Genomic DNA, 26,968 nt, shown 5'->3' with positions numbered 1-26,968 from the left:
TTATGATCTCTTCCTGTAGTTCGTTAAGTCTCATCATCGTGAAAATAAGGCAAGAGAGCTGCCATTTAGCAGGCATTCCCCCTCTCCCAACTTCCCCTCATTTCCAATATTAAATAACTTATCAGAAAAAAAAAAAAAAAAAGGTGCTTACTTACCAAGCTTTTGGTTGTACATTCAATTGCTGCATGGAGGACAAAGTCATTTTCACATTACTGTAATCACAGTATCTGATCCAGCAGCACCTAAAGAAAGGGTGAGAAAAAGTATGTTTTAGCTGCTGTGCAAACATATACTCCTGATCCTCGCTTAGCACTCTGTGCAATACTGTGCTGCTAATTAGTATTCATTATTACCAACACCTAAAGATCCCCATGAATCCCAGTAATCAGTTTGATTGTAAATGGCAGTGCGAGAGATCCCCAGTAGTTAGTTAATATTTAGTTAGTAACCCTGACTGTTTCCCAGGTAGGGACAGTAAAATGCTTTTATGCAATCAGGTACTGCAGTATTCACACACACACACCCAAATATAAGATCTTACTTGTTTTTACCAAATGAATGTATCACAAGTAGCTTTAAAGTGTCAGAGAAGGACTCAAGAGGCTCTGTGGAGTTGTACTTTTTTGTATCCAGCATTTTGCAAATATGCTTTTATCCTGACAGCAAATACATGAAGTATACTTTTCAGTAATAGAAGTAGATACCTACAGTTATGCTCAACTTTGTTTCCCCTGTTTCACACTATTCTGGATGCTCCTTGTAGAAATTATCAGGCTGGATTTTCACAAGTGATAAACACACAGTGCCATCAGCTGGAGCTGGGCACCTCAAAGCCTTAAAATATTGTGATCATTTCAAGTTAACCATGCAGGAGGACAGAAATAGTACTCAGTCTCTGTTAAGCTACGCAACAGGCAGATGTATTCACCTCCAGACAACAACTCACTGCAATGAAGCCATTCAGCAGGTAGACTCCTAGTCCAGTGGCTGTCCACTGCCTATGATCACAATCTCTTTTGGCTGAAGTTAGTAGTCTAGATTATATACCTAAAGCCAGGCAGTATCCAACAACCCCTTTTCACCTCTACCACCCACCTTCCCCCCCGCCAAAGCAACCACAAAACAAAACCCTACACCAAAGAAAGCTAACAAATTTTTCATAAACGAATTCAATGGAGACCAACGTTTTGAAGTGTTTGCCAGAAAATGAACAGTACAGCGAGGGAGTTAAACTGGTGAGTTAAACTACACTTGGGCAACATCTGCCAGATAGAAAAAAACCTAGAGCATGTTATCAACCATGGACTGAAATGCATGGCAGTCTTGTTAAAGCCAACCATAAGATTTTGCAAGATCCCATAAAGCTATGAAATCCCACCCAATATTTTGAATTAATTCCTGCAAGAAACAGATCACTGGGGTTGTTTTAAACAGCTTAAACTTTGCTTGCAGGTGCACACCCAAAAATAAACAACACTCAGAAATACCTTGCCAAGAAAACACTGCATTATTAAAAGCTACACAAGCGGATTTGCCTGTAAGAGGGAATGAATTCAGAACACTGGCCCTCTGCTAGCTAGATTGGGCAGAGTCCCAGGCCTACCATGATGAAAATAACTTCTCCTCCAACTGACAAAAAAGTAATATCACCTTACAGGAATAATCAGCCTATAGTAAAGGGTTGCAATTAAGTGTCCTCGAGCTAGGGGTGCAGAACAGGGGGAAGCACATTTACAGCACACTGCATGTTATGTGCAAGTGATGCAAATAGGCAGTCCAATGTTGGCATGCTGCTCTGCGACATGGGGATGGCATCCCTTCCCATCTCAAACAGTCCTGTTTTCTTGAAGAAGAAACATTTCTTTTGTTAGATTCCAAAACAGCTTCTTCCTGTAGAGTTAATACTTAAAAGACAACAAATTTTCTCTCCAGGAACACTTAGGATATGTACATATAAAGTGTTTCTGTTCAAAATGGTTTTAGAGCTAGGCTCTGAGACTGGCTCTCATCTGCCACAGCTAGAGATCCAGAATTCCCAAACTCGCTCTATCCCCTGCTTTTCATTTATGCCCACAACACTAGAAGGCAAGAAGTTCAAGTAAGGTCTTCTTTCAAAGGATGAAGGAAGGGCTTATTCTTGAGGAAGAACATTTACCTCAAGTATCAGCTTGCTTAAGCGAACACCAAGCTTCCTATGGCTGAGGACAGCAGAACATAAGCGAGTCCTACTAGCAGCTAGAGGTTTTCATATACTTGGCTCATGTAAACCAGTATCAGGCATTTCCATTCATAGGTTGTGTTCTGTTTTAGTGCCCCTCGCTTTCCCAAAAAAGGGCATTTGCTCTGCAAAAGTTGGGAAACACACTTGAACTGATGTATGAATAGAAAAGTCAATTTGACCTTTGTGGGATATCGGTTTAGAGGAAAATACATCTTTTCAGCCTCAGAAGAACACGTTACTGGAGAAGAGTCATCACTAGCACAACAGGAGTCCTGCATCAAGACTAGGAAAAAAAAAAGGGAGGCTAAAATTCATCTGCTCTTACTGAAACACTCTCTTCCTCAATATTAAGAGTTTGCCAAGTGCTTTCAGCATCATTGCAAAAGGAGGCAACCTAGCAAAGAAGAGGGCAGTCTAAAATAATTTAAGACATCTGCTTTTATTTCCACTATTAAGTTTTCTTCAGGGCAAAAAACCCCGTATTATAATGTGGGTGAATTGCTTAGTATCTCAAACTAACCTTTGCTTGCCCTTCCCTTTCTTTCCTCCTCTTTTGTCAGATTTTTCAGGCATTTTCTTGTAGCTGGAGGGGAAATTGTTCTGTACAGAAGAGTATAAGCCATTCAAGGTTAGATACACACCCAGCTTCACCCCAGCTCCCAGTCCTCTGCAATTACAAAGCTGCTTAGAGCAGAGGTGAAAGCAGAGCTGGAGAAGCTGCACCAAAGGAGTATAGAGAATAAGACGTATGTGACATGGAAAAAATTATATTTACTCTGTCGTTCTCTTTTGGGAAGAAGAAAGCTACTTCAGAAAAAGTCAGGCTCCACATGCCGACAGCACTGCCAGCTGCATGGCTTTGGAGCATTTCACCAAAACTACTTGGCACCTCTGATGACATATATTGCCAAGGCATCCAGGAGAGAGACTGCATAGGTGTTATTTGGATGCATACAACCATCTGCTTGCAGTCACTATGCACATTTCTAGATACGGCTTCTTGTCACTGCACATTTCATTCAGTGCTAACTACAAGCACCATTTTTCTGTTCCCTATGTGAGCAGTTAGGTCAAGAGTTAGTGCCATAGCTCATACTACAGTTCTGAAAATAGTAAACAACTTTTTTCTTGCCACCTTACAAAACGGTTGAAGGCAAGACAGAAGGATGAGGACAGTTCAACAATTCAGTCCCATTATAGCAGGTTCATGAGAACAGAAACTCTATACAACCCCTTGCAGTATCATTCATCGGTATAAAAACATGAAAGTAAATCATTGCAATCAGAGTCTGGATATACTTAAAATATTACCAGTAGAACTCAAAAAGCACTGTTTAAAATTAAAACCTTTGTCAATCACATGGGTGCTTACAGGTATCCTGCTGGATAAACCCACCCCTGAGGTGCTGGAAATTGTTACAGTTACCCTTTGGTAGGCAGTCAAGAGCAGAGGGTGGAGGTGACAAGGTTGGATTTCTGGCAGGGTATTAGCCCTACAGTAAAGGATACACTTTGAGTAGTTCTGTTGGTTTTGGATACAACAGGCCTGCTGGGACACTAAAAACCTATTTTGAACTCTAGTCAATCTGTTAATCTATCCCAGGGAATGAAATGCTTCACTGCTTATCACCGCAAGATATGACTGAATGGTGCTTGGGGTTTAAATTACCATATTTAATTAAATGTGAGATAGTGAAATGCTTGGGGAAATCTACTAATGAAATTTCACTGGCTGCAAAGTATAGCCCTTGTTATCATCTCCCTTCCACTGTCCAATCTTCAATGTGTTAAAAGGCATTCTTTAAAAAATAAATATTTTTACTGTTACAGGAAACATATCTTACAACTGAAATTTTTTTTATTTTCTACTCTTTCATGGTACTATCAGTATTAATGGTCCATTAATAAGCTTCAGTGGCCACAGGTTTTCTGATTTACACTCATCAGCAGATGATCTTACAAAAGAACACAATGAAAGGCACCTGGGAACAAGAGAACAGTAGAAGCGGCAAATGTAGTCCTCCATTTTTTTCAGATAATAAGGTATAAATGGCCAGGAACTAAAATTATGGAAAATTATGTATCTTTACTCAGTTATCAGCTGCTACTGGCTTGAAGGGTTAAAGATGCTGGGCAATCCATGTATATCCATCAGAGTTTGTCACAATATCTCTATCCAATCTCTCTCACACACTAGAACAATTTCAGTCTTTAGCCACATATTGAAATTAGACATGCCTCAGGGCAATCTCTCAAAATCCATCTCTATAAAATCAATCTGCCTTAGAAACACGAAGACAAATTCATAATCTGAGTCCAAGTCCAGAGGGAACTTTAAGTTGTATGTCATTAGGATATTGTGCTTCTGGGTGCTTTCAGGAATTGGTCTTACTCTATAAAAGCCTTCATGGTTTGGGACAGAAATCACCTCTTTTCCAATGATATATTGGGATAGTCAGCATCTATGTTAAAGTTTGCAGGTGGGAGTGCCCTCAGCATAAATTAAAAGGACTTCTCTGTAATGGTCAGCCACTCTGGAGTTCATAGAGAGCTACCAAGCAATGTATTGGATATCATGTTCCCCCAATACTGGAAAGATGAAAGTGAGGGAGAAAAAATACACACTGGTTCATAACTCCACAAGCACATCTAACACCTTGCACATGAAAATATTTGACCAGCTCTTCACATTCCTTTCTGTCTCTTTCAGGTCGCTGCAGAACTGGCTGCCAGAAGGGAGATGGCTTTGCAGAAAAAAGCCGAAAAGGGGAAAAAAGAACAAGGGAAGGAAAAAACAAAAGGAAAAAAGCCACAGAAAACTGGAAAGAAAGTAAGAGCTCCAGGAGTAAAAATAGTTAGCAGTTTGTGAAAACAGACAAAGTCCAGCCTATTAAGCCATGTGTGGGCAGAGGCTGCTAGTTTACATTAGACTAGTCACCAAGGCTTCAGAAGACACAGGAACTGCCTGAGGCCAGTCCCTCTCAGCCTTTCAATTACCTTGATGATTCTGGGGAACTGAATTTTACTTCTCATGTTTTAGGAATGACCATTTACACAGCTATGACTCAGCTCAATGGGAAGAGCTGATGTAGGTACAGACTTCGAGAGATACAAATGAATTGAAAATACTCTTTATGGCTTTGACTTTGTTGCCAAGACGGCGTGCAAGCACTTTTACAAAGCACTGTTGCTTTTTTTGTGCAGATAACAAAATGGTGCTGAGCTATCTAACCAAGTATTTCTACTTTTAGTGTTGGGTACAGAGAAGTTAGTTACTGCCACCCCTTCACACAAGAACTAGGAAGTAAGAACCTTAGCCTCAAGTCAGATACCTGCATCAGAGCTTGCATGCATTTCAAACTAATTTATAGGTACAGTTCCACATAGGCCAGCTGCATCTTTTGTACTGCAAGCCAACATTTTGTAAGCCTGTAAATAGCAGTCATGTATTTTCAGCCCACATTCTTAGAGTATGAGCTCTTCTTTGCTTCAAGTCACAGTGGATGCCACTTAATGTGATATACTCCCTAAAACCTTTGATATACTAAGGTATGGTTTCACAGAAGGTATGCTTCCAAATTCTTCCAGGAGCAACTTCACTGAGGAAAACACCTGTGAAAGACCAAAGGGCATCTTCAGAAGTGAGCTATGCAACAAAAATTGTAGGCTTTTGCTGAAGCAGCAACTTTTGTTTCTCATTTACTTTATAAACAAAGTTGAAACAATGTATTTTTTTAATAAGGGTCATTAATCTCTCGCCAAGTATGTGGAGGAGAAGGGTGAGTTTTCTGGGGCAAAGCTTACTCTTCACTTCAAGTTTTACACAAATTAATTTTAAGTCCTAACCCTAGAAAAACCATATAACAGAAGATGCTTTTCTTGGACAACATCCATTAATCTGGCCAAAGCTCTCATTACAGCTACCCAGGAACCTAATCTACACAAACTTAGGATGCATCAATCTAGTTGGGAGATAGATATCTAAGCATTGACTTGTAACTTAGATAGCATTTTCAACCAGAAAAGATGCTTTTTGGGTTATACAAAACAAAGTGTGGGGTTTTGGGGGTGTTTCTTTCCCTTTGTAGATGAAGATGCACAGCGGGCTGAAGGAGCAGCATACATAAATGGGTTTTCTGAGCTCTTTAAGCCTGATCTTGCATTGCCAACTAGGAAGGGTAGTGGTTGCTCCTGTGCAAACAGGAATTTAAGTTCCTATCAACACTTGTCTTCAAGCAGTAGTTTGCCATCAGGGAGACACTATCACAGGGTGCAATGTCACAGCACTAGTGAAGGCATAATGCTGCAAGCAGTGTGTGGTGGGTTGACACTGGCTGGACACCAGGTGCCTACCAAAGCCATTCTATCACTCCCACCCCTCCCCGCTCCCCTCAGCTGGACAGGGGAGAGAAAATATAACAAAGGGCTCATGGGTCAAGATAAGGACAGGAGAGATCACTCACCAATTACCGTCACGGGCAAAACAGACTCAACTTGGGGAAAATTAACTCTATTTATTACCAGTCAACCAGAGTAGGGTAATGAGAAATAAAACCAAATCTCAAAACACCTTCCCCCTCCTCCCCTCCCTTCTTCCCAGACACAACTTCACTCCCAGATTCTCTACCTACCCCCCCCACCCAGTGGTGCAGGGGGACAGGGAATGGGGTTTATGGTCAGTTCATCACACGTTATCTCTGCCGCTTCATCCTCTTCAGGGACAGGACTCATCACACTCTTCCCCTGCTCCAGCATGGGGTCCCTCCCACAGGAGACAGTCCTCCACAAACTTCTCCAACGTGGGTCCTTCCCACAGGCTGCAGTTCTTCATGAACTGCTCCAGCGTGGGTCCCTTCCATGGTGTGCAGTCCTTCAGGAGCACACTGCTTCAGTATGGGTCCCCCACGGGGTCACAAGTCCTGCCAGAAAACCTGCTCCACGGGCTCCTCTCTCCACAGATCCACAGGTCCTGCCAGGAGCCTGCTCCAGCGCGGGCTTCCCATGGGGTCACAGCCTCCTTTGGGCACCCACCTGCTCCAGCGTGGGGTCCTCCACGGGCTGCAGGTGGATATCTGCTCCACCGTGGACCTCCATGGACTGCAGGGGGACAGCCTGCCTCACCAGGGTCTTTACCACGGGCTGCAGGGGAATCTCTGCTCCGGCGCCTGGAGCATCTCCTCCCCCTCCTTCTGCACTGACCTTGGTGTCTGCAGGGTTGTCTCTTCTACATGTTCTCAATCCTCTCTCCAGATGCTGTTTCTGTGTGTCCCAGCAACTTTTTTTCCCATCTTAAATATGTTATCCCAGAGGTGCTACCACTATCACTGATTGGCTTGGCCTGGGCCGGCAGCAGGTCCGTCTTAGAGCTGGCTGGTATTGGCTCTGTCGGACACAGGGGAAGCTTCCAGCAGCTTCTCACTGAAGCCACCTCTCTAACCCCCACCCGCTACCAAAACCTTGCCACAAAACCCAGCACAGTGGAAGGTGATTACTGGTACCACCTCACTGTATCTTAGTGGCAGAGTGGAGCCAACCTGGAGGAGCAACAGAGGATAAAGTGTAATGGGCCTGCAGACCTAAGCCAAGTAATACCAAGTTGTTTGTTGTCCATAAGACTTCTGGTGACTTGTACTATTACTGAGTTCAGCTCTGTGGGACCACTTCATGGTGTAAGCCCTTAAATCAGCACATACACTGCAGAAGTCTATGGGAAAGATCAGATAAAAGTACACGTATGAAGGCAACAGCTCAGAAAAGCTTTTGAAATTAGAGACTTTAAAGACCATTGTCATTCACAGTTATAGAACCCTATAACATCTCAGACAGACAAGTTCCTTTGGGGAGCATTCACAAGGGTGTCCTCTAATGTCCTTGCTCCTTCCCAACTCAGCTGGCCCAGAACAAACCCCTGTGATGCCTCTGGTCTTGCACAGGCAATGGAAAAGGCTGGCTGTTCCAGACACTTCAGTCTAAGTAAGTCAAAGTGAGACATTAATGTTCAGGCACGCTGAAACCACCAAACCCAACCCAAACTTCTGAAACTGGATAGCAACTCACTCATCTGCTTAAAAATCTGACTTTCACAGGGTAAATTTGATTCTTTGTTGGTTTTGTACATTTCACTAGATAAGAACCAACAATACCAAAAATGAATCTCAATCCCCTCACAGCCTCCACAAGGTTGTTTTGAAATGGGGTGAAATACCAATATAGAGCTCTGGGGCTTTATAACTTGATGTTGTTCTCATCTCTTCAGCCATCACAAGTCCTGTCAAGTAAAATTCTAAGCCATTATATCAGGTTCTCTATGGTTCATTGAGAAAGAACAAAGGGAACATTCTCTCCAAGGTTATAATACTGACAGGGGGAGAAAAAATAGCATTTAAGACCAGTTGAGAAGTATTTGGAAAAGTTCTAACAGCAGGATTCTTATTAATAAGTGTAGGCTATAAGTCATAGTGATGCAGGCAGAAAAAAGCTCTGCTCCTAACCTCAGTACTTAAAGAAAACAAGAGTTTGATCCCAGAAGGAAGTTTAAATATTTCTGAAAAGGCAGATAGCAATCTTTAAAAAGGTGTATTTGATGTCAGAGTAACTTCACTTTCTTTTCTCTGTAAGGTGCTGATTTGATTTCCCATTGGGCAGCTAAGAAAAAACAAAACAAAACAAAAACCCCCACCAACTTCAGTACCGTATGATCCCTCTTTTCAATAGCAGAACACGTCAGACCAGTCTGGACTGCTTCGCCCAGTAGCATGCTGCAACCTGTGTGTCTCACTGAACATGAGCAAGGCTGTGCATCCAGAAATGTTTAACAGTGAGGCACATTTTGTCCTTAGGTGAAACCCATTAGCAAAAATCTCCATAGCAAAAGTGCACAATGGAGTCAATTCAAAATTTTCCCTGCTGTTGAATGAGAATCACCTAGTGTGGGCTAGGCTTTGGAAGGCTTCAGAAATATATTCAAACTGTTATTTCCATATGTCTCCTTTGAACCAACAATATATGTTTCAGTCTAAGTGCCTTAGTGCACTTAACATAGAACAAGCATGGCATCAATCAACTGAACATAGAAAAATATATCAACTGACTTCAAGGAAAAAGAAGTTCTTTATATTACATTGATTCTTATGCTGTTAATAAGAGGCAGGAGGGAATACAGAACAGTACTCTGCAACTGTCCTTTAGACTTGGAGTGGTTTTGATTAAAATCAATGAAACTGACACAACAATATTATTTATATCAGTGTATAAAATCATTGAAGCTAGTAATTAAAATGATTTATTGGCTTATTTGTAACAATAAAAGAAACATTAGTGTGTCCTACGCTATTAAGAGGCTAAAAATGAATAACCCATTTTTAGGCTGTTTGGGGGGGTTAATTAATTAGCAATTATCAGTATTTCCTCTTAGAACATCATGTTTTAATAATATTCTATAAATTATGGAAAAATATTAAAAGAATGGATTCTGCTTACTGCAAAAGATCCAAGGATGAATCTCAAAATGCCACACCCTGCAAAAACTGAGAATACATTAGAGTAACTGGGAATTTGAGCTCTGGGTGTCAAATCCTCAAACTATTGCTTATATTTCACCCAAATGGTTCTTGATGTTTAGTCAAGAAACTCCTGAATCTCTTTCAAATACATCTATAGAGCACAGGGTAGAAGTGATAAATGTATTTAGGTTTTGCATGTCCTTCTGGGCCCAAACTTTAATTACTATAATAACACTTCAATTAAAAACACATTTAATAATTCACATGACCTGGCTGCAATTCTATCTGCTGATAGCAGGTATGCTATGGCACCTAATTACAGAGGCATATGTAGGGGGTTTGTTTCATTTTACTTATTCCAAGAACTACACTTTATATCTTACTGATAACCAGTGGGTTACAGACTACACATTGGTTAGCAAAGTCTGATACAACTTACATTATCTTGCATAAATCCACATTCACCTCGTCCCCAAACAGCAATCTACTTTGCAACTAATAACTATTACCTTATAACATTTTGAGGACTTATGACTGATACAACATGAAGAAACTTTCATTGTTTTCTGATGAGTTTTTCCATCAGAAATACTGGTTCAATGAAATTAAACTGTTTCAGGAACATGTCAATGTCATTTACTTTAGAGAGAAAAACGTCAAAATGTTTTGATAAAGTTGAAACAAAATATTTTGGTTTGCAAGATACACCAAGATCACTATTTTTCTTTCTGATTACAGATTAAAATGAGGTTTCAACAGTTTTGAATTACCCACAAGTTGGGAATTCCTTTTCGGGGGGAGGGAGCAGCCCTACAATAAGATTAACTGAAAAAATAGCAAGGTAATTTCATTTATATGTTGCAAGTCTCCTACCTATATTACATGTTCAAACAAGCCTGAGTTTAATTCTTGTGACCTCAGTAGGTCAACTGATGAACAGACACCCCCTCTCCTCTCCAAAGGGATAAAACTTCCTTATAGCCTGCTAGGAAGGTTTTTGTTGATGAGACAACAGCATCTTATTCCTCAAATTAAAATTAATCTTTAAAAATCCAATGAAAATTACTACTTTTTTCATACTTGAGAAGTTTCTACATCTTAATATTCTTTTTTTTTTTTTACCCCACCCCAATCTAGGAAGAGGAGGAAGGCTGGAAAATGGCTCCCAGTAATTTCCTTTCAATAATGGAGGAAGGAAACAGTCAATACAAAGGTCAGTAGAAAAAGATAACAATTACAGCTGGAATGTTCTTCTAATTCAACCTAATTTGAATGTCATTCCTATAGGGTCAAACAGAGCAGCTGCCCAAACTATGGAACTTTCTAGAAATGAGGACATTAGATAAAAATGGTCTTTAGGAAGGGAGTCTCTCAGTACCTCAAGTCTTCTTAGAGTCTCTCAAAATCATCAAGCTAATCACACAGGAAGGTACAATTCCACATGAGTGAAAGTGGCCAAGCTAGAATCAAAGTGCTTTGATGTTCATGCAGAGGCTTTCTTGGATTTTCTGAGGGCAGCAAAATGACAACTGAATAGCAAATAGTTCAGAAGCACTATTCTGTAGATCAGGCTTCAGCATCAATGTTTTCATGCTCCAGTAACTCTTTGTCCTATCCTCCTCTCATTCATGGAAAGCATCCATGGATTCATTCACCTACACAATCTACAGCTAGTCAAATCTTTTTTGATTACTTTTTTTAATAAGAGGATCATCTTTTCAAGCAAAGGCACAAAAATGCTGCTGGACTATGAATATACTTGCTTCATTCAAAGTGTGTGCAACTTAAACTTAACTCAGACTTATAGCTAGGAGACTGGCTGCTTTGTCACTTGAGAAAGCATCCAAAAGTAGGGGGTTTCAAATTTTGAAAATGGTTTTCACAAAAGGACATCTTGCTCTTTTCTGTATCTCTTCTACCCTCTCCTCTACGCTTGATGCCTTTGCCCATCTCCTAACCACTTGTCTTCAGTGTGCACCCTAGATAAACAAGTGAGTTAGCAATCACTTATTGCTGGGCCTGGAAGTGAGCATGGAAGTCATGCACTTGTCTGAAATCAAAAGGAGCACCTGTCTCATGAACTATAAGTGAACAGCACGATAGGACTCCAAAGGTCAGAGAAGCCAAGTTGAAGTCCTGTGTCACAAAGTATGCTTGATCAAAGCTTATAGGGGTTTGGGGTGGGTTTTTTGGTTTGGGGGTTTTTTTGGTTGGTTTTTTTTTGTTTGGTTTTTGTTTTGTTTTTTTGCTTCATTTCATACAGATTTTATTCTCAATTATTAAAAATACCTGTTCTTCTCCCCACCCTGCAGTGTTAGGAGCTTGCTAAAATTCCTTACGTGAAACGTCTCCATTATTCCTTCCTGCTGACAAATTATTGGCATCAAGTTTTTTTCCTGATTTAGGTTGGCTGGAGAGAAAGAAATGTACAACTTGCTTTCTAAATATACACCAGCACAGCTTTGCCTGACCTCTGACTTCTAACAATTAGGATTTTCTTACACGTTATAAATCATAAAGCAGTTTTATGGCTAAAGAGGAGTTCTTTGTCCCAGGCTCTACTCCTGAATGCTGCATCAGAACCACATTGAAGTCAGCAGGAGTTTTAGATAAGGATCAAATTCATCTATGCTACTTTCCTTAACTGGCCAAGAACATTACTTGTGCTTTTCTATGCACTCAGGATGAAACGACACCTTGCAACTGGAGACCAGCAATAGCAAGCCCAGTGTTTCCCATCCAGCAAGTCCCAAGAGCAATAAAGGAACAGTGTAGAGACCCTACCTGCTGCAAAGTAGCAACAAGACGGCAGGAAGGCTTCACATTACTACGTAGGCTTGGCAATATGCTCATTCAGCGCTCCACTAAGGAGTAGGTGATGTAGTAGCTGTGCTTTCCAGCGCTCCCACAGTGCTGCTTGGATCCCTTGCTGAGGCTTTACAGTCTTCAATACAATGCTGAACTGCAAATTCACAAATTCCTTGTATTTGTGCAAATAACTCTCCTCCAGGTTGTAGAAAACATGTTTGGCCATAACTTCACACAGAGGCTTTAAACAGTGCTTCCCAACATGGCAGTGGATGCCAATGTTAGGAATAAAACCACCACAGAGGTCAATAGGTCAGTTTAATAGGAACAGACTCCCAGATTTCACAACTATCTCAAGTAATAACAAGTCAGGGGGTTTATGAGAGGATGGGGGACACATTCATCACCCAAACTGTACCTAAACATCAGTACTTCCATTCCTAATAAGATGCCTGCTTTAAGCTCTGCAAGTATATAACTTTTCAGGGTTACTCATGCTAACTTTTCACACAAAGATGAGTGCTGAATTGGGGCTGTTGTGTTCCTGTATATCTCACAAAGCCTCCCAAGGGCAACTCAGCAGCCTATTAGCTGTCTGCGGAGCCTGTGTTCCTATTGAGGCACCTGAATTGGATGCCTAAAGCCAGTCAGTGCTAGTACCTCCATCTTCCCATTATGTACTGGCAGCACTTTCAGGTAACACTGCAATAATGTGCTCAGGTAGGTCAGGCATGGGCAGCATCCTTTTGTGGTAGATAAAGACTCCAGCCTGGCATTCAGAGTTAAACACCAATGCTCATCTCCAGCCCATCCTGCCAGAGCTGAAAGCTATTCACCTAGCTCCAAAGGCATACAAGAAGGAACCATTTTCTGCATAGAGCACAACCAGAGATCCTCAGAGAGGAGAGAGCTCTCTTGCAAGCTTCAAAGAATAGCTGCAGTTCTGTCTTATGCACAGTAAAAGTCTGTAGCTGTTGAGTTAAATTTCAGGTGTTAGGGGTTTTTTTTTCCTCCTAGTGAACCAAGTCTATTTGACACCATATTTATTTTTAGTAAACAGCTGTTAATTCCTCCATGCAGCAGTCCCCTGCCTCATTCACAAGCACTTAGTGCTTTTTATTGCAGGACACCATTTATCACAATACTACCTGGTGGTTGTTCAGAATAATTTTACTTTTAACCTGGCCATGGATAAGGTTTCTTTTTTTCTAAGGCCTCCAGAATCAAATCTAGAACAACTTCTGACCAGAACAGTATAAGCAGTTTCTTGTCTTCTTAATTTCAGCCTGCTTTCATTTCAGTAGCGTAATCGTTTAGAATAAGAAAGGTTTGAATTTAGTCTTTCTACATTGGGAACTTTTTTCTATTCTTATGTAAAAATAGCTCAATTACAATCACAATTTGCACAGAAGTTCAACTTTATTAGTGCATCACTCTTGAAAACATCTTTGAAGTGAGGGAGCTTGATTAAGAAAGTTTATACCGGGTGCCTACAATGGAGTCATTTAAAGACCCTTATGAATGTATCTGGAGTTTACCTAAATGGTAGCTGACCAAACAACAAACATTTTTGTTTAGTCACACCCCCCGCCCCCAACACTTACAATTAAGAAAGTCTTCCCATCCCCTGAAACTGGTTGCTTTGCTCTTAGGTTACTTAAATACTTAAAAAGATGTAGATTACTTTTCACAAACATCTAAGCGTTTCAGTTACAGACTTCTCCACCCCAATTTTTTTTTTCCTCCTCCACCAAGCTAGAACTACTACCTAAACTTCACTGGAACTCATGAAGACTTTTATTCTTCTAGAACTGTATTTGGCAGCTTTGCTAGTTGCTAAACTAAATTTGCCAAGCTCTATCTAAAACACTTACTTTATATACTGTTTTGGAAACAGCCAGTTCTGTGTGACATCTACTTTTAAACTGGAATAGCAAGAGTTTATGTGGAGCAGATGTACGCAGTCTGAATCATTACCTCCATCTTCCTGGGTTTTATTTTTGCAGTAGCCTGTGCTGCAAGGCAGAGATGTGCTATTTCCCCCATTATACAGAGGGCCAGTTGATATTTACGACTTGCTCAGTGTTGCAGAGCATATTTGAGTTCAACACAAATACTCCATGGCCCAAACTTTAAGGTGTGGAGGTATTATGTATCTTTAACCATGCATCAAAAGATTCAAATCCTTTTGCCAGAAGGTTGAAAGTAGTAATTTTAAGAAAATCTTCATGTTTCAGATAAATATATTTCAATTATTAGTCACAAGCTGTTCTCTGAAATTCAGGGATATTGGAATTACCTACTAGTCTGCAGAGTGAAAACTAATGCTGCTGAGATGATGTTAGCAGTCACGTTAGTGGACTGGGCTGTCTTTTGAGTCCTGAGCTAGAGAGGTACGCATACAAAATAATCTAAAGATAAGCATACACTGTTTTAGAAGTGATATAAATTACACTGCATACACACACACGCAAAAATAGCTCCCATAGCTGGATGACCCTATCTGTAACAGAATACCAGGCTCTTTTGACCAGCAAGTGAAAACATAACATCCTTAGCCTCCTGACCTTACTTTAAAAATAACTTTGAAGCATTTTGTTGATCTATAAAAGAACAACATAGCATCTAACACCTATGATTTATTGATCTCTTTTCTAAAATCAGGGACCTCTAACCTAGTAGCTAATATAGCACTCAGAAAACTGGTTGCCAGGTAATATCAAAGGCAGCTGCCTAATCTGCGGGGACTGTCCCTGGTTTGCCTGCAGTGGATATTAACCACTAATCAATTTACAAAATGACAATAAACAATTATGAAAAAAAAAATCTATGAATCCCTCTATGAAAAATAAATATCTAAAACCTAGCACTCCTGTGCAAATAAAGCACTTGCAACCTGTTGACCCAGTTAGTAAAATGTTTAAAAATTCACATAACTCCCATGTAACATCCCCTTTCCCTAGGGCTGAAATTCCAGGCTAGTAACCCTGGAGGAGGTACCTTTTAACTAGGGCAAATCAGCTTTCCCTCTTGAAATATTACATGACATGTCATGCCATCTAATGACCTGCAAGTAATTTAAAGAAATTAATATCTATACCTTTGAGTTTCTTTCCTCATTACCAAAAAAATCCACTGTCCTTCTCCATCTCTACCATCTTCAGTTATGAAATTAAGACTACTCACCTGCAAAAACTATTCCCTATGTGTAAAGCCACAAATACTCCACACATAATTGGACTCTGAAAATTCGTAGGGGGTGGAAGTAGCAGCCAGTATTACATTAACTGGACTAAAACTTGAGTGATCTCCTATGGGTACTGTGAAAACCTTCCTGAATTTATAGTGCCTTAGAAATGGCAGTGGGTACAGGAAGGAGTACCCTGTACAAAACAGATTCATAAAGGAGCCTATGTCTTAAAGTGGAAAGCTGTCATTTTAAATCATCTGGAAATTGAATTAGCACATACTGCTGGAGATTAGCTGTCATTTATAAAGATACTATCGGGGCTTGAAATGCAAGATATGAATTGTCTTCCTTCAAATTAGCTCAAAAAATGTGGAAAGAAGAGAGGTGTTTCCATTAAAAAAAAGGTACTTTTGCTAATAGCAGAGAGTTGAGAGATGCACCGAGCTTGCCAGACCTTATTTAGGTTTCTTTCTAAACAGCAAATTGCTGTTTGCCTGAACAAAAATAAAGAGCTGCAGCTCAGGATCATTAGCTACTTTATCATAAACAGGGCTGGGGTTTTTTTTGATCATCAGTTTGCACAAGCTTGTTTTGTTCCTGGAGTTAGGTCATCTTACTACTTATCCTTTGCACAACACTAAGAAATAGAGGTGCTGTATCAGGTAGGCCTTGTCACCTTTCGGAAATGACTTCGACTGCATCTCAATTACTGCATCAAGCTTAAAGCTCCCTGAAGTTAAAACTCCGTGTGGCCATATATCACTTATGGGTTGGATGCACGTTACTGCTCTGTCGGATTCCCTGTCCCTTCACACTCCCATTTCCATGTGCTCAGCACAGGCTTTTATGCCTATTCCAGTGCTCCTGGCCCATATTTCAGCCTCATGTGAATTACTACAAAGGCTAACTTGCAAGGTTGCAGCAGCTTTAACTTAGCATTAGATAACTGAGCAGCAGAGAACAAGGAAACTTCCTGGTTTAAACTAAACACCTTCCTTTGGTCCCCAAGCCTGCACTACATCACCCAAGGGACGTGCATAGAGAGCACACTCCTCAGGACAGGAGTCATCTTTGTGACTTCGAAAAAAAAGAATGCCAACATCAGGCACAATATGGTTCAGCCGATACTGTACTACCTGCTCTTGAAGATGAGCAACACTCCAGGCATTCAGCTTTACAACCAGAAAATGACAACCTCCATATCCCATTATCCTCCTGAAATCTGATACCAATTTACAGCCCAAGAAAAAAAAAAAAAAAAAAAGAAAAAAAAAAAAAGGTTAACCTCAAGATTTACAGATCCTAACACAACAGGGCTCTGAGCTTGGTAAGGGTCCCTAGAGCCTGCTACTTTCATACAGCTAATAATTTAAATAAAAGCTGCCTACAACTACCTATTTTTTGCCTCCAGAAGCAGTTGGAGAAACCAATGCCTTCTGTAACTTTTTTCCCCTTTTTTCTTTCTTTTGGATAACAGCCGTTTGGCAGAACAGAAGCGAGGGATGGGATTTTCTCCAGGATCATGACCCGGAGCTGATCAAAGAAGAGAAACGGGAAGAAGTGGAGGAAGAGATCAGAGTGCAGGTGTGCTTACAATAGTAAGAGGACACTAATAACGTACATTGCCTGTGTATATTTCTCTACAACTGCAAGAACTGGCCCTGGCATAGACCTTACCTCCTTCCAGAGTCCCTACTATCTGTTCCTTGCTTTAACACTTGTTTAACTGAACATTTGTCTGAGGTGTGGTGGCAGAATAGAAGACATAGAAAGATTCAACTGTGTTTGTCTGGATAGGTTGATGAGTTGATGCAACAGAAACTGGAGAATCTCAAACTGGCTGTGGATGGAGAAAAGAGCGATAAACAGAAAAAAGGAAGAAAAAGTGAAAAGGTAAGTGCAGCAAGTTGGGAGAATTCAGGGTAAATCTCAATTCTCTGCCCAGATACAGTGGTATTCAGTGCAGACCCTAGTCTCACAGACATTTACTGGATCTCAAGTCAGAAGCATTTAAAAATCTATTCACCTGTGGCTTTTTTCAGGGCCTTTTCCTTTAGCTATTATTATGCCTTAATCTTTATAAATAATGCTTAGGGCAAGTTGAACTACTGCAGAGATAAATCTTTAAAAGATAGATCAGATTTTCAAGAGGAATACACACCCTTTTGAAATCCTCTGATCCAGTCAAACAGGAAAGTCCAAGCAATCCCTCTCTTTAAGGTGACAGGTTCAGATTAGTATGGTCTTCCAATGAAGGCATGGATCTGGGTGCCACTAAGTTTTCCAGCTGCTGGCTGTCTTCCTCCTAAATGAGGACTAGTTAATGTGTTTCAAAACTGTACACCAAAAAAGTGTTTTGGTGTTTCCTTTCATTTACCTGTAACACCACATAGATCACATACAGCCAGGTACACATTAATTATGTTACTACTTACTATTGAAGCATTTGGGAACTTGCAATTAAGCCAAGTTTATTTAAGCATATAAAATAGATTGAAGACATACATTCTTTTTAATGTGTGTTACCCAGTGAAACACAGCACACATGTTCTCATCTAGTTTCACAGCATTACCACATGCAGAATTCAACAGCCCGCAGTTCCCGGAATTCCTTACCCAAGCATTTAAACTATAGATCATGTCAGTGCAAAATAACTCAAAGCTTACAGACCCTACCATTCAATCAGCAGATCCACTTAAAATCCTCAGGGCAAATAGCCAACCCTAATCTCATGTTGTATTTCATTTCTGTAATCCTTTTAGCATGCAAATACTTGCTTTTGCTGTACTTCTACTCAAATTATATTTAAAAATGCTCTTTCACCTGACAAATGTGCAGGGGCAATTTAATAATGTAAGACTGGAGCAACTATGAAAGCTGATACCAATTGGATTGCTAAATCCATTTCAAAAATAGGGAGGCTTAAGATACACAGACAAAATATTGCAACAATCTTCCCAAAGTTGTCATGGGCAGATGCATTTAGATCAGCTAGTCAAAACTGCTTCAGAATGTCACTCTGGGCTTATAAAGCTTTGTTTGGGGTTGGGGTTTTTTCTTACAATACAGTGTTGGAATGGTTTTGGGTGGAGGGAGGTTATTTAACTTTTGTTTTCCCAAGTTGTGCCAGTAACCTGAGAGAATGAGGTGGGGGAAGAGGGGAATAAGTACTAATTAAATAATACAAGTTCCCTAAAGATTTTATCTGGGGGAAAAAAATGAACAAAAACCCCCAAAAAACAACAACAACAACAAAAAACAGTTCTATTTTAGGGGTGGGGAATGGAAGGATGTATCCAGTTTTAGTTGAAACACATCTTCCCTATGCAAAACTATTTGAAATGTCCAATCAACATTGGCAAAGGCTTTTTCTAATTAGCATTTGCATAAATATCTCAGTCCATAAACAAACAGAGTGCATGCATACCTGTGCACACAGATTCAGATCTGCTTTATGAAAATCTGGCTTATTTAACAAGAATAATAATGAGCTGGAAAGTTTTGAAAGCGGCTTATTAACTTGTTATTCAGCAAAAATCCTCTAGTTTTTCAAGGCATGTGTTACCACATCCTAGGTCCCATACATCTCCCCCCCAACTATGCAATGTGAAGTAACAGTGGGCTTGGATTCTTATTGTAGCCATGAACAGGTCTGGAGCACAATGCAAAACATTTCCCCCCCTCCCCGCTCCAAAGGGATATTCTGCAAAGAAAAGCATTCTCATAAGGATTCAACATTCTTCAGAGAATACAAACCTTTTTCTGTACTCTGTCAGTGGCAAATGGGCAGCAAGAGTAATTTCTTTAAGTGAAATTTTACAAGTGGAGTTTTCTGTCGAGGGGCAGTTATGCCAAAATCATGATGCCGCATTTGGCCATCTCCTCTCTTGTAAGGAGGGATTTCTTCTACTTTCTTTGCAGAAAGACACCACAGTAGAGCTAGGGCTTTTTTTGTTGTCAGGGAAAAGTCACTACCCAGGGGTACCCAGTATAGATGTCCTCTGCCTTTTCAAGAGCACCTTAGGATAAGTAGTTTACAACTTTAAAAACTCTGTCAAGTCCATATTAAAAAATAAAAAAAAAAAACAAAAAAAATCTGTCTGACCCACAGGAGATAATTTGAGTTTGAAATCCTGTTTGAAAGTCCCTTTTATAGAGGGTTCAGCAAGGAGATTTTGGAATTGGACTCAAAAGGAAAAGCAGAAGCTCCCTCCCAGTCAGTGTTTCAGATGGCTTATGTCTTAGATAAACAAAATTTAACAGCTCCAGGCATACCAGCAGGCCACTCCTTTATTTCCATGCACTGTACTTTCTAGGCTGAACTTTACCACTCACTCCCAAACCTTCAAATACCACTCACTGCTAAAAGCTGACACTTAACCCTACCAAGAACTGCTCTTGTTGCCCCTGAAGATAAAAAGCCCATTTGCCGCCTTTGTGAAAGAATCATCTTGGGTGGAAAGGCAAATTGTTCTTCTCATTACAAACGGGTCTCCAGACCAGTAGGCTGGTCTGAAAATACCTAAACTAATTAAATTGCATGTAATATGCAACAAGCCCTGCTGCTATCATTTGAGGCACAGATCCTGTGCCTCTATCCATGTTGGAAGCATCTCACCCCATAGACTGTCCCACTGTTGTCCTTACGGTCCAGCATTGATAGGGTATATAGCCCAAGTGTCCTTGTTAAGAGACACACTGTGCTGGACTCCAATTGCTCCAGATCTGATGACTGTCACAGGAGAGGGGATGAGGATACAGCAGAAACAAAGGAATGTGGTTCAGCTCTGCTGCAAATTCCATTTTTCTTCACTATGCACAGTGGCAGCTTGTCATCTGCCCAGCCATGGGTCAGCAAGCTGGGGTTGTAAGCACCTGTGTAAGAACAGGCTGAGGAAGGATTTGAAGGGAGATTGCCTCCTAACAACGGATATGGCATTGATGTCTGGGAAGGCTGGCAAAGAGATGTCTGAAGGTCTAAGTCCCCACCCAGCCTAGAGGAGCCTGTTATAAAGCACCTGGAGTGAAAGAGAAAGTGCTAGCATTTTCCAAAGTACTTGATTTCTAAAAAGTTGGTGGCATCCTTGTGCCAGCACAAGCTTTTTAGTGAAATGTTGTTGTTCCGAGTCTACCCCTTTCTGCTGACAGCCCAAGCTTGTGATTTGGGTGGCTTAACACAACCCACCAGCTTTACAAGTATTTCTTCTAGATGGATGCCACGTACCCAACCATAGTACCCAGAGGACTTAGCAGCCAAGGGTGTTTCTCTTGGGAATCTGCAGCCAAGTAAACCACCACAGACCTGGCTTCTTTAAACTGGCTTTCCACCCAACATAAGAGCTGACAGATCAGCCCTCTACAGTTACTGACCCGGAAGTTACATTTGAGTGCTTATCAGAGTGCTTTTTATCAAGCCCATTGTGCTGCTTTTCCTGCTCTGCTCCCCCAAGGATTTGTTTCCGATCCAACTGCAGGTAAAGCAACCCATTGCAAGTGAACACACCCACACATAACACAAAGGCATGGGCAGAAGTCAGAAAAAAACAGAAAGAGGGGACATGGGAACCTAAGTGTGTAAAAGTTACTTCTGAAGCAGGCCTTGCTAGCATCTCAATGCAGCTTTGGATATTCCTTTTTGATGCAGCTGGGCAGAAGCAGAGAAAACCAGAAGAGGTTAACTATAGCAATGGCTATGACAAGAATATTGACATCAGTCTAAAGACTTGGTAAGAGCAAAGCTATAGTGAATAAGGCCAGAAGACAGGCTGAGTCAGAATTGAGGAAAGGCTGGGTTTGAGGACAGCGATTCACAAGCCCTGTTGGATTTTCTGTAGCTATTGGAGATTAGCACCCAGAGCTCTCAGCCAGCTGCAGGGGCTGTAGCCTCTTTGGATGCTGTAGCTAAACCGAGAGATTAGAGATCAGAGCCCCTCATTTAGCAAGAGCTTAATAATCAGTTGGAACATCTTCAAGGACTTTTTCAGTGCAAGTATCAGAAGCTGCTCTCTATATCTTGGCATTGCCAGAAAATACTTCTCAACCCAGAGCAGATGCACACAGTGCAAATCTGCACTTGCTCAGCTTCCCATCCAAGCATCACACTTGATGCAAGGAATCCACACAAACACTTCATAGCCTGCTGCTTATACACTGTCATTTCCCTTAAACCACAGGAGTACTTTCTTCTTGTTACTTTTCCACATACTTAGTGGCAGTAGCTGCCGACAGCTGATGGCAGCAGGACTTGTATGATCACAGCTAAAGGGTGACGCACATCTTGTAGTTCTAATGTGGAACAGTTCTCTCAATGAAACATTTTGGCTACCCTCTCCCTTCTGGTGCCAGAGACACTCTGCTCTGGAATCTAGTCTGAAATCAGGTCTGTATTTGCTCATAGCAACCTCTGAGCTACTCAGAACATTTTCATGAGCCCACACAGTAAGACAAGATACCACACTGAGCATGGAAGACAGTCTTCTGTCATCTGCCAGCTAATAGCTAATGCAGTTCACTACATGTGACTTATCAAAGCAGAAAATAACCAAGTGGATGGCTACACAGAAGCTAGACTGACATTTCAGAGATAGAAACAAGGAGATTTCCATTATAAATGATGAGCATGTTCACATTCATTAAACAGTATCGTTTTCTAAACAAAAGCAGTTCCCAATAAGACATTTTGGAGAAAAGCCATTGTCTACAATTCATATTTCCCCTTATCGCATCTCAGTGTTTGCCAAATTTCCCATAAATGCTGATGTTAATTAGGAAAACACATTTTTCCCCTGCATAGTTCATTTTTGTTTTGCTCTTGAGTTACTTTATTGGTGAAGCTGCCTTGAGGACAATACCAGTTGGCCAATAAATTCAACATATGCTTAGTGTCTTTACATAGGTAGAAATGAGCTTTTCTTCCCAGTCAGACCCCATGATATGCAATTTCTAGCTTGTTGGAAGAAAGAGAGACAAACCTAGAGGAACAGCAGAAATAAACCGCTGACAGTCTCGATATTTCTAGTTGTTAAAACAGCATGGCACATGCTTTGTGCTTCCCATTCCTTTTCTGTAGAGAAGAACCTCCACTGGCACATTCTAACACGTATTTGCTGCCAAGCTTATTTATGTAAAGAAACCCAAGGTGTACTTCTACAGATACAAGAGTTGTTTGCGTATTCTAATCCAAAACTTAAAAACATCACCTTTTCCCAGTTAGCTTAGCCACATAGTTCTGGGTTTAATTTACATTTTCATCTGGATTAGCTTTGTTGCACTGTAAACAGTAACATGTTATTTACATTGCAACTGTCCTTGGAAACTTGAAATTGATATATTTCTGAACACTGCCAATGCATTCTAGGGAAAAAAAAAAAAAAATCAAAAAGCATTTTCCAGATAATTGGATAGGATTTTTTAACTCAACAACATAGCCTCTAGAGCTCTGCAGAAGTATTCACTATTAAAAAAAGAAAGTAAACAACTCTACTCCCAAGAAAGTGAACATAAACTTTTGGAAAGAATAAGCTGTCTCAATCAACTAAGCATTTAAGCACATGCTTAAATTTAAGCTGTTGAAGAAATCCCATGGTGCACAAATGTCACTGTGTAAATAGTTCCACTGAAGTAATTCTAAAGTGCTTTGCAGAACCTAAGTATGGATACCAGTGGCGGGCACTAACATGGATTAATGATGCCCTCTCGACTACTAATTATCCTTAACCATATTTATGACTTGTGAGCTGTAATTAATGGAGGGGCTTGACATTACTGATTCACATCTTTCTTATTTACATTTTCCATGGGTTTCTTGCAGTATGTAAAGAAACTAGTCACATAAGTCAAAACCTTCCCATAGTGAAAGTGTGGTGAAAATATCAAGAGTAGAAAGAGCAGGTCATGTTTTTCTGACCTCTTCAAGCTTCTTCCCTGAGGCATTAGGAAAGAGAAGGCAGAAGGATGTCTAATGGTTAGGAGGCTAGCCAGAAACTCAGGAGGGTTGGTTTCAGGTCCTGGTCCAGCTGTAAGCACCCTGCATGACCCTCAGGGAAGCCACCAATTTAAAAAAAAAAAAAAAAAAAAAAAAAGCATGAATGGTCTGGAGCAGCTACTTGAACCCCACACCCTTTTCCTTCCTGCTTCCCTCTTGGGTAAGGGCCATACCCACTCAACCAGAGTTGTGATCCAAAAAGGAAGGAGAGAAGAGCTTTTTCTTGGAGCAAACGACCCTTGGATTCTTTTGTATGCAACCTCGGCTGGAAGGAGCGGGACTGATCACTTTGAAGTATGGTGCTTTTGGGCGCTCACTGGAGAGGTGACAGTTGCAGCTCAGGTATACAGACTCCCTGAGCAGCTGTATTCTAGAAGGAAGCAGCAGCCACCAGGTTACTCCATGCAGAGTCCACTTTAAGAGCACCTGCCACAGGATCTGCATGAAACTTGTAGGTTGGACACAGCTCCTCAACCCAGGGGTGCTTCACCTCTCCCCCATCTTGATGAGACACTTATAAATGGGAGCATCTCCTGTGCTTTTATAAATGGGCACATTACTTCCTTTCCCTCAGGGCATTCAAGGATGTGATTTTTTCTGTTTGGGTTCCTTCAGTAACAGTAACACTGAAACATTTGCTGTTCTGGCCCTCACTTTGCTTCAGTACATTCAAATATATATATCTATACTAAGGTCACTAATTCCTGCCTGGTTTTGTGGTCCTCAGAAAAAGAAGACGACCATGAGGAAAAAGATACCTGAGATGGAGGAAGATCTTACTCCTGACAGGTAAAGAGAAGACCCGTTTACCTGAGATTCAGACAATGAGACTGCATCCTCTTTGCATTAGATGTGCTATCAACCCTTTTCAGTTTTAATTACACAAGGAGCACCTCAACACTGCTACGCTTACCAGCATCAGGAGACCTACGATATATAAAACCTGTTTACTAACAGCTATAAATATCCATAAAAAGCCTGGATGATTAAAAAAAGTCTTTTACAAACTTGAAACACATACACTTCAGCTAAAACCTTTTTTGCATTCCCAGTGACCAGTATAGCCTTCCCACTGCCCGCCCGCCCCGCCCCCCCCCCCCCCCCCCCCCCGGACTGATGGTTTCACAGCACCACAAACAACAGAGCAACAAAACACTGCCTTAATGCTACACAGCACAGACCTTGGTTTTCCCCCCATCTTCAACAATGCATACAAATTAAGATCTCCATTCTGCAACACACCACTAGGGCCAGTCTCCATTAACTTCAGTCAGGTTAATTCCAGTATGCAAAGCTAAGCACATATAACATTTATGCAGGATATTGGCCCTGTTTGCCTCCTCCCCATCCTCTCTGCAGGTGCAGAAGCACCTGGCAGTTTTGTTGACTGTCAGATTTTCCATCTCAGCTGAAGCCTGATAAGGGAGGCTGCAGACAGGCCCCTGTATTCTATAAATCACCCTTCATGTCTGAGGTATAATGTACATGTCATAAATCAGTCTTATTTATCAATAAGAGTTCTGGCAGACCTGGCAATTTCTTGTGTACCCTTGCTCTTAAGCACCCTTATTTTATTTGGGGGATTTGAGGATTTCTTCTTTTGACATTACATTTTCAGTGAGCTCGTGATGCATTCACTGATAATTTGGCCATTTTTCACCTGTACACATAACAGGTACACCTACACAGAGATATCACCACTGGGACCTGCTGACCCAGCAGGAGCGCACAGCAGGAGCAGACCCATCTCCCAGGAGAGCAGGGCTGGAGAACAGCATGAAGACGCACACAGTCAATCACTACAGGAGGAAGCGCATGGGGTTCATCCCATAAATCTTTTTGTACAAGACATGCACAGCAAGACCTGGACTAGATCATTTGGGTGCTAGCACTACACAATCAGTCAATGATCTCCTTACCCACCTTAAAAAATAAAAAAAAAAAAAAACAAAACCAAAAAAACCCACCAAAAACTCTCCAAGCAAATATTTAAAGTAAATGTGTCATGGATTATAGCAGAGCATGACCTCTCTTACAAGAGCAGTGTCAAAGTCTAACACGGATGCATATATTCTGTGCTTTTAAAGTTACTCTTGCACATACCTGCTTCTTATATATATATAAACTTAATACAACATACAGGCATTTAAGAACACAAGCATTTTAGTAGCTGGCTTTTAATCAGAGTTTATGTGGCATTTTGGCTCTACCCTTTGCTCTTCCCTGCTGAGCAGGGAGGGAGGAAGCATTTTGGAAATAACCAAGAGAAGCTCAGGTTCATCTGTATTTTGGCATGGTGGAGGGGGCACAGGGGGCTTTAGTCAACAAAGACTGATCACATCACACTTACTTGGAGGAGACTCAGGGCGTGCATCATTAAGCTTGCACGGTAAAAATAATAAGACAGGAAAAGTAGAAGTCATGCTTCCAACAGAACTGTCAGGTTAGTCCCGTTCTACCCTCTGCTTGTTTTATGATGCATACTCAACATAAAATCCCCGAGAAAGAAAGTGGCAAAGTGTCAAAGTGGCAAAATCAACACTGTTGAAGGTGTGTTAAATTTTGTATTTGCTTATCACTACTCCTATACTAATTGTGCCACTAACTGCATAAACATAAAACTTCCCAGCTGAAATGGAAAAAGGCTGCAGACCTCAAATTATATATGTAGTTTTATTAGCCAGCTGAGAGCTGCTATTAAATACTTTTATTGTAGGCATACCAGAACATCCCAATTAAGTGACAAAGACAAAAAAAGCTGAGATACTGAAGGAAGAGAATGTGAAAGTGCACAAACAGCAAAAGACTAAAAAGGTTCAAATCAGTATTGTTTATACTAACAATATCACAAGAATTTCCAACAGGCATATTCATTTTATGTAATCCTTAAAGCAATATCAATCTGTTGAGCCTAGTGCCAAAAGTGTCATTGAAATTAATACTTAGAGAGAACTCCAAAAGAGAAGGTATGGACAACGTCCACACCAATAGAAAACCAGATACAAATGTACATGTATTAAATCCTCAATTATTGTGAGCTATTTCCAACCACTAATGGAGATAGGAAGAAACCATTCCACCGCAGAAGCTATACCTGTTTCCACTGTATGTTTTTCCCCCCTCAATCCTCCTTTGCCCAGCATGACCCTAACACTGCAGTAGGTGGACCACTGGTTGCACTGATCGAGTCATTCCCAGTATGTTCCTGACAAGATGAGGCTGTCTATTGCAAACAGAATAAATTCCAAGAAGAACTAATGAA

At 40.8% G+C, this 26,968-nt stretch overlaps 1 protein-coding gene across 1 annotated transcript in view; it reads left to right on the top strand.

Moving 5' to 3' along the window:
* The window catches only part of DRC11 (dynein regulatory complex subunit 11), a 104,767-nt gene that overhangs the window by 48,670 nt on the left and 29,129 nt on the right, over positions 1 to 26,968 (top strand). Inside the window, exons 8-12 of the mRNA XM_075029189.1 lie at positions 4,932 to 5,051; positions 10,861 to 10,936; positions 17,199 to 17,305; positions 17,519 to 17,614; positions 24,434 to 24,495. Of these exons, the coding sequence (XP_074885290.1) occupies positions 4,932 to 5,051; positions 10,861 to 10,936; positions 17,199 to 17,305; positions 17,519 to 17,614; positions 24,434 to 24,495 (461 nt within the window). The remainder of the gene's footprint in view (positions 1 to 4,931; positions 5,052 to 10,860; positions 10,937 to 17,198; positions 17,306 to 17,518; positions 17,615 to 24,433; positions 24,496 to 26,968) is intronic.

This window comes from Buteo buteo, chromosome 5 (genome assembly GCF_964188355.1).
Source record: "Buteo buteo chromosome 5, bButBut1.hap1.1, whole genome shotgun sequence".
Lineage (NCBI taxonomy): Eukaryota > Metazoa > Chordata > Aves > Accipitriformes > Accipitridae > Buteo > Buteo buteo.
Note: the sequence above shows the minus strand (reverse complement) of the source record. Positions and strands in the feature narration are given on the sequence as shown.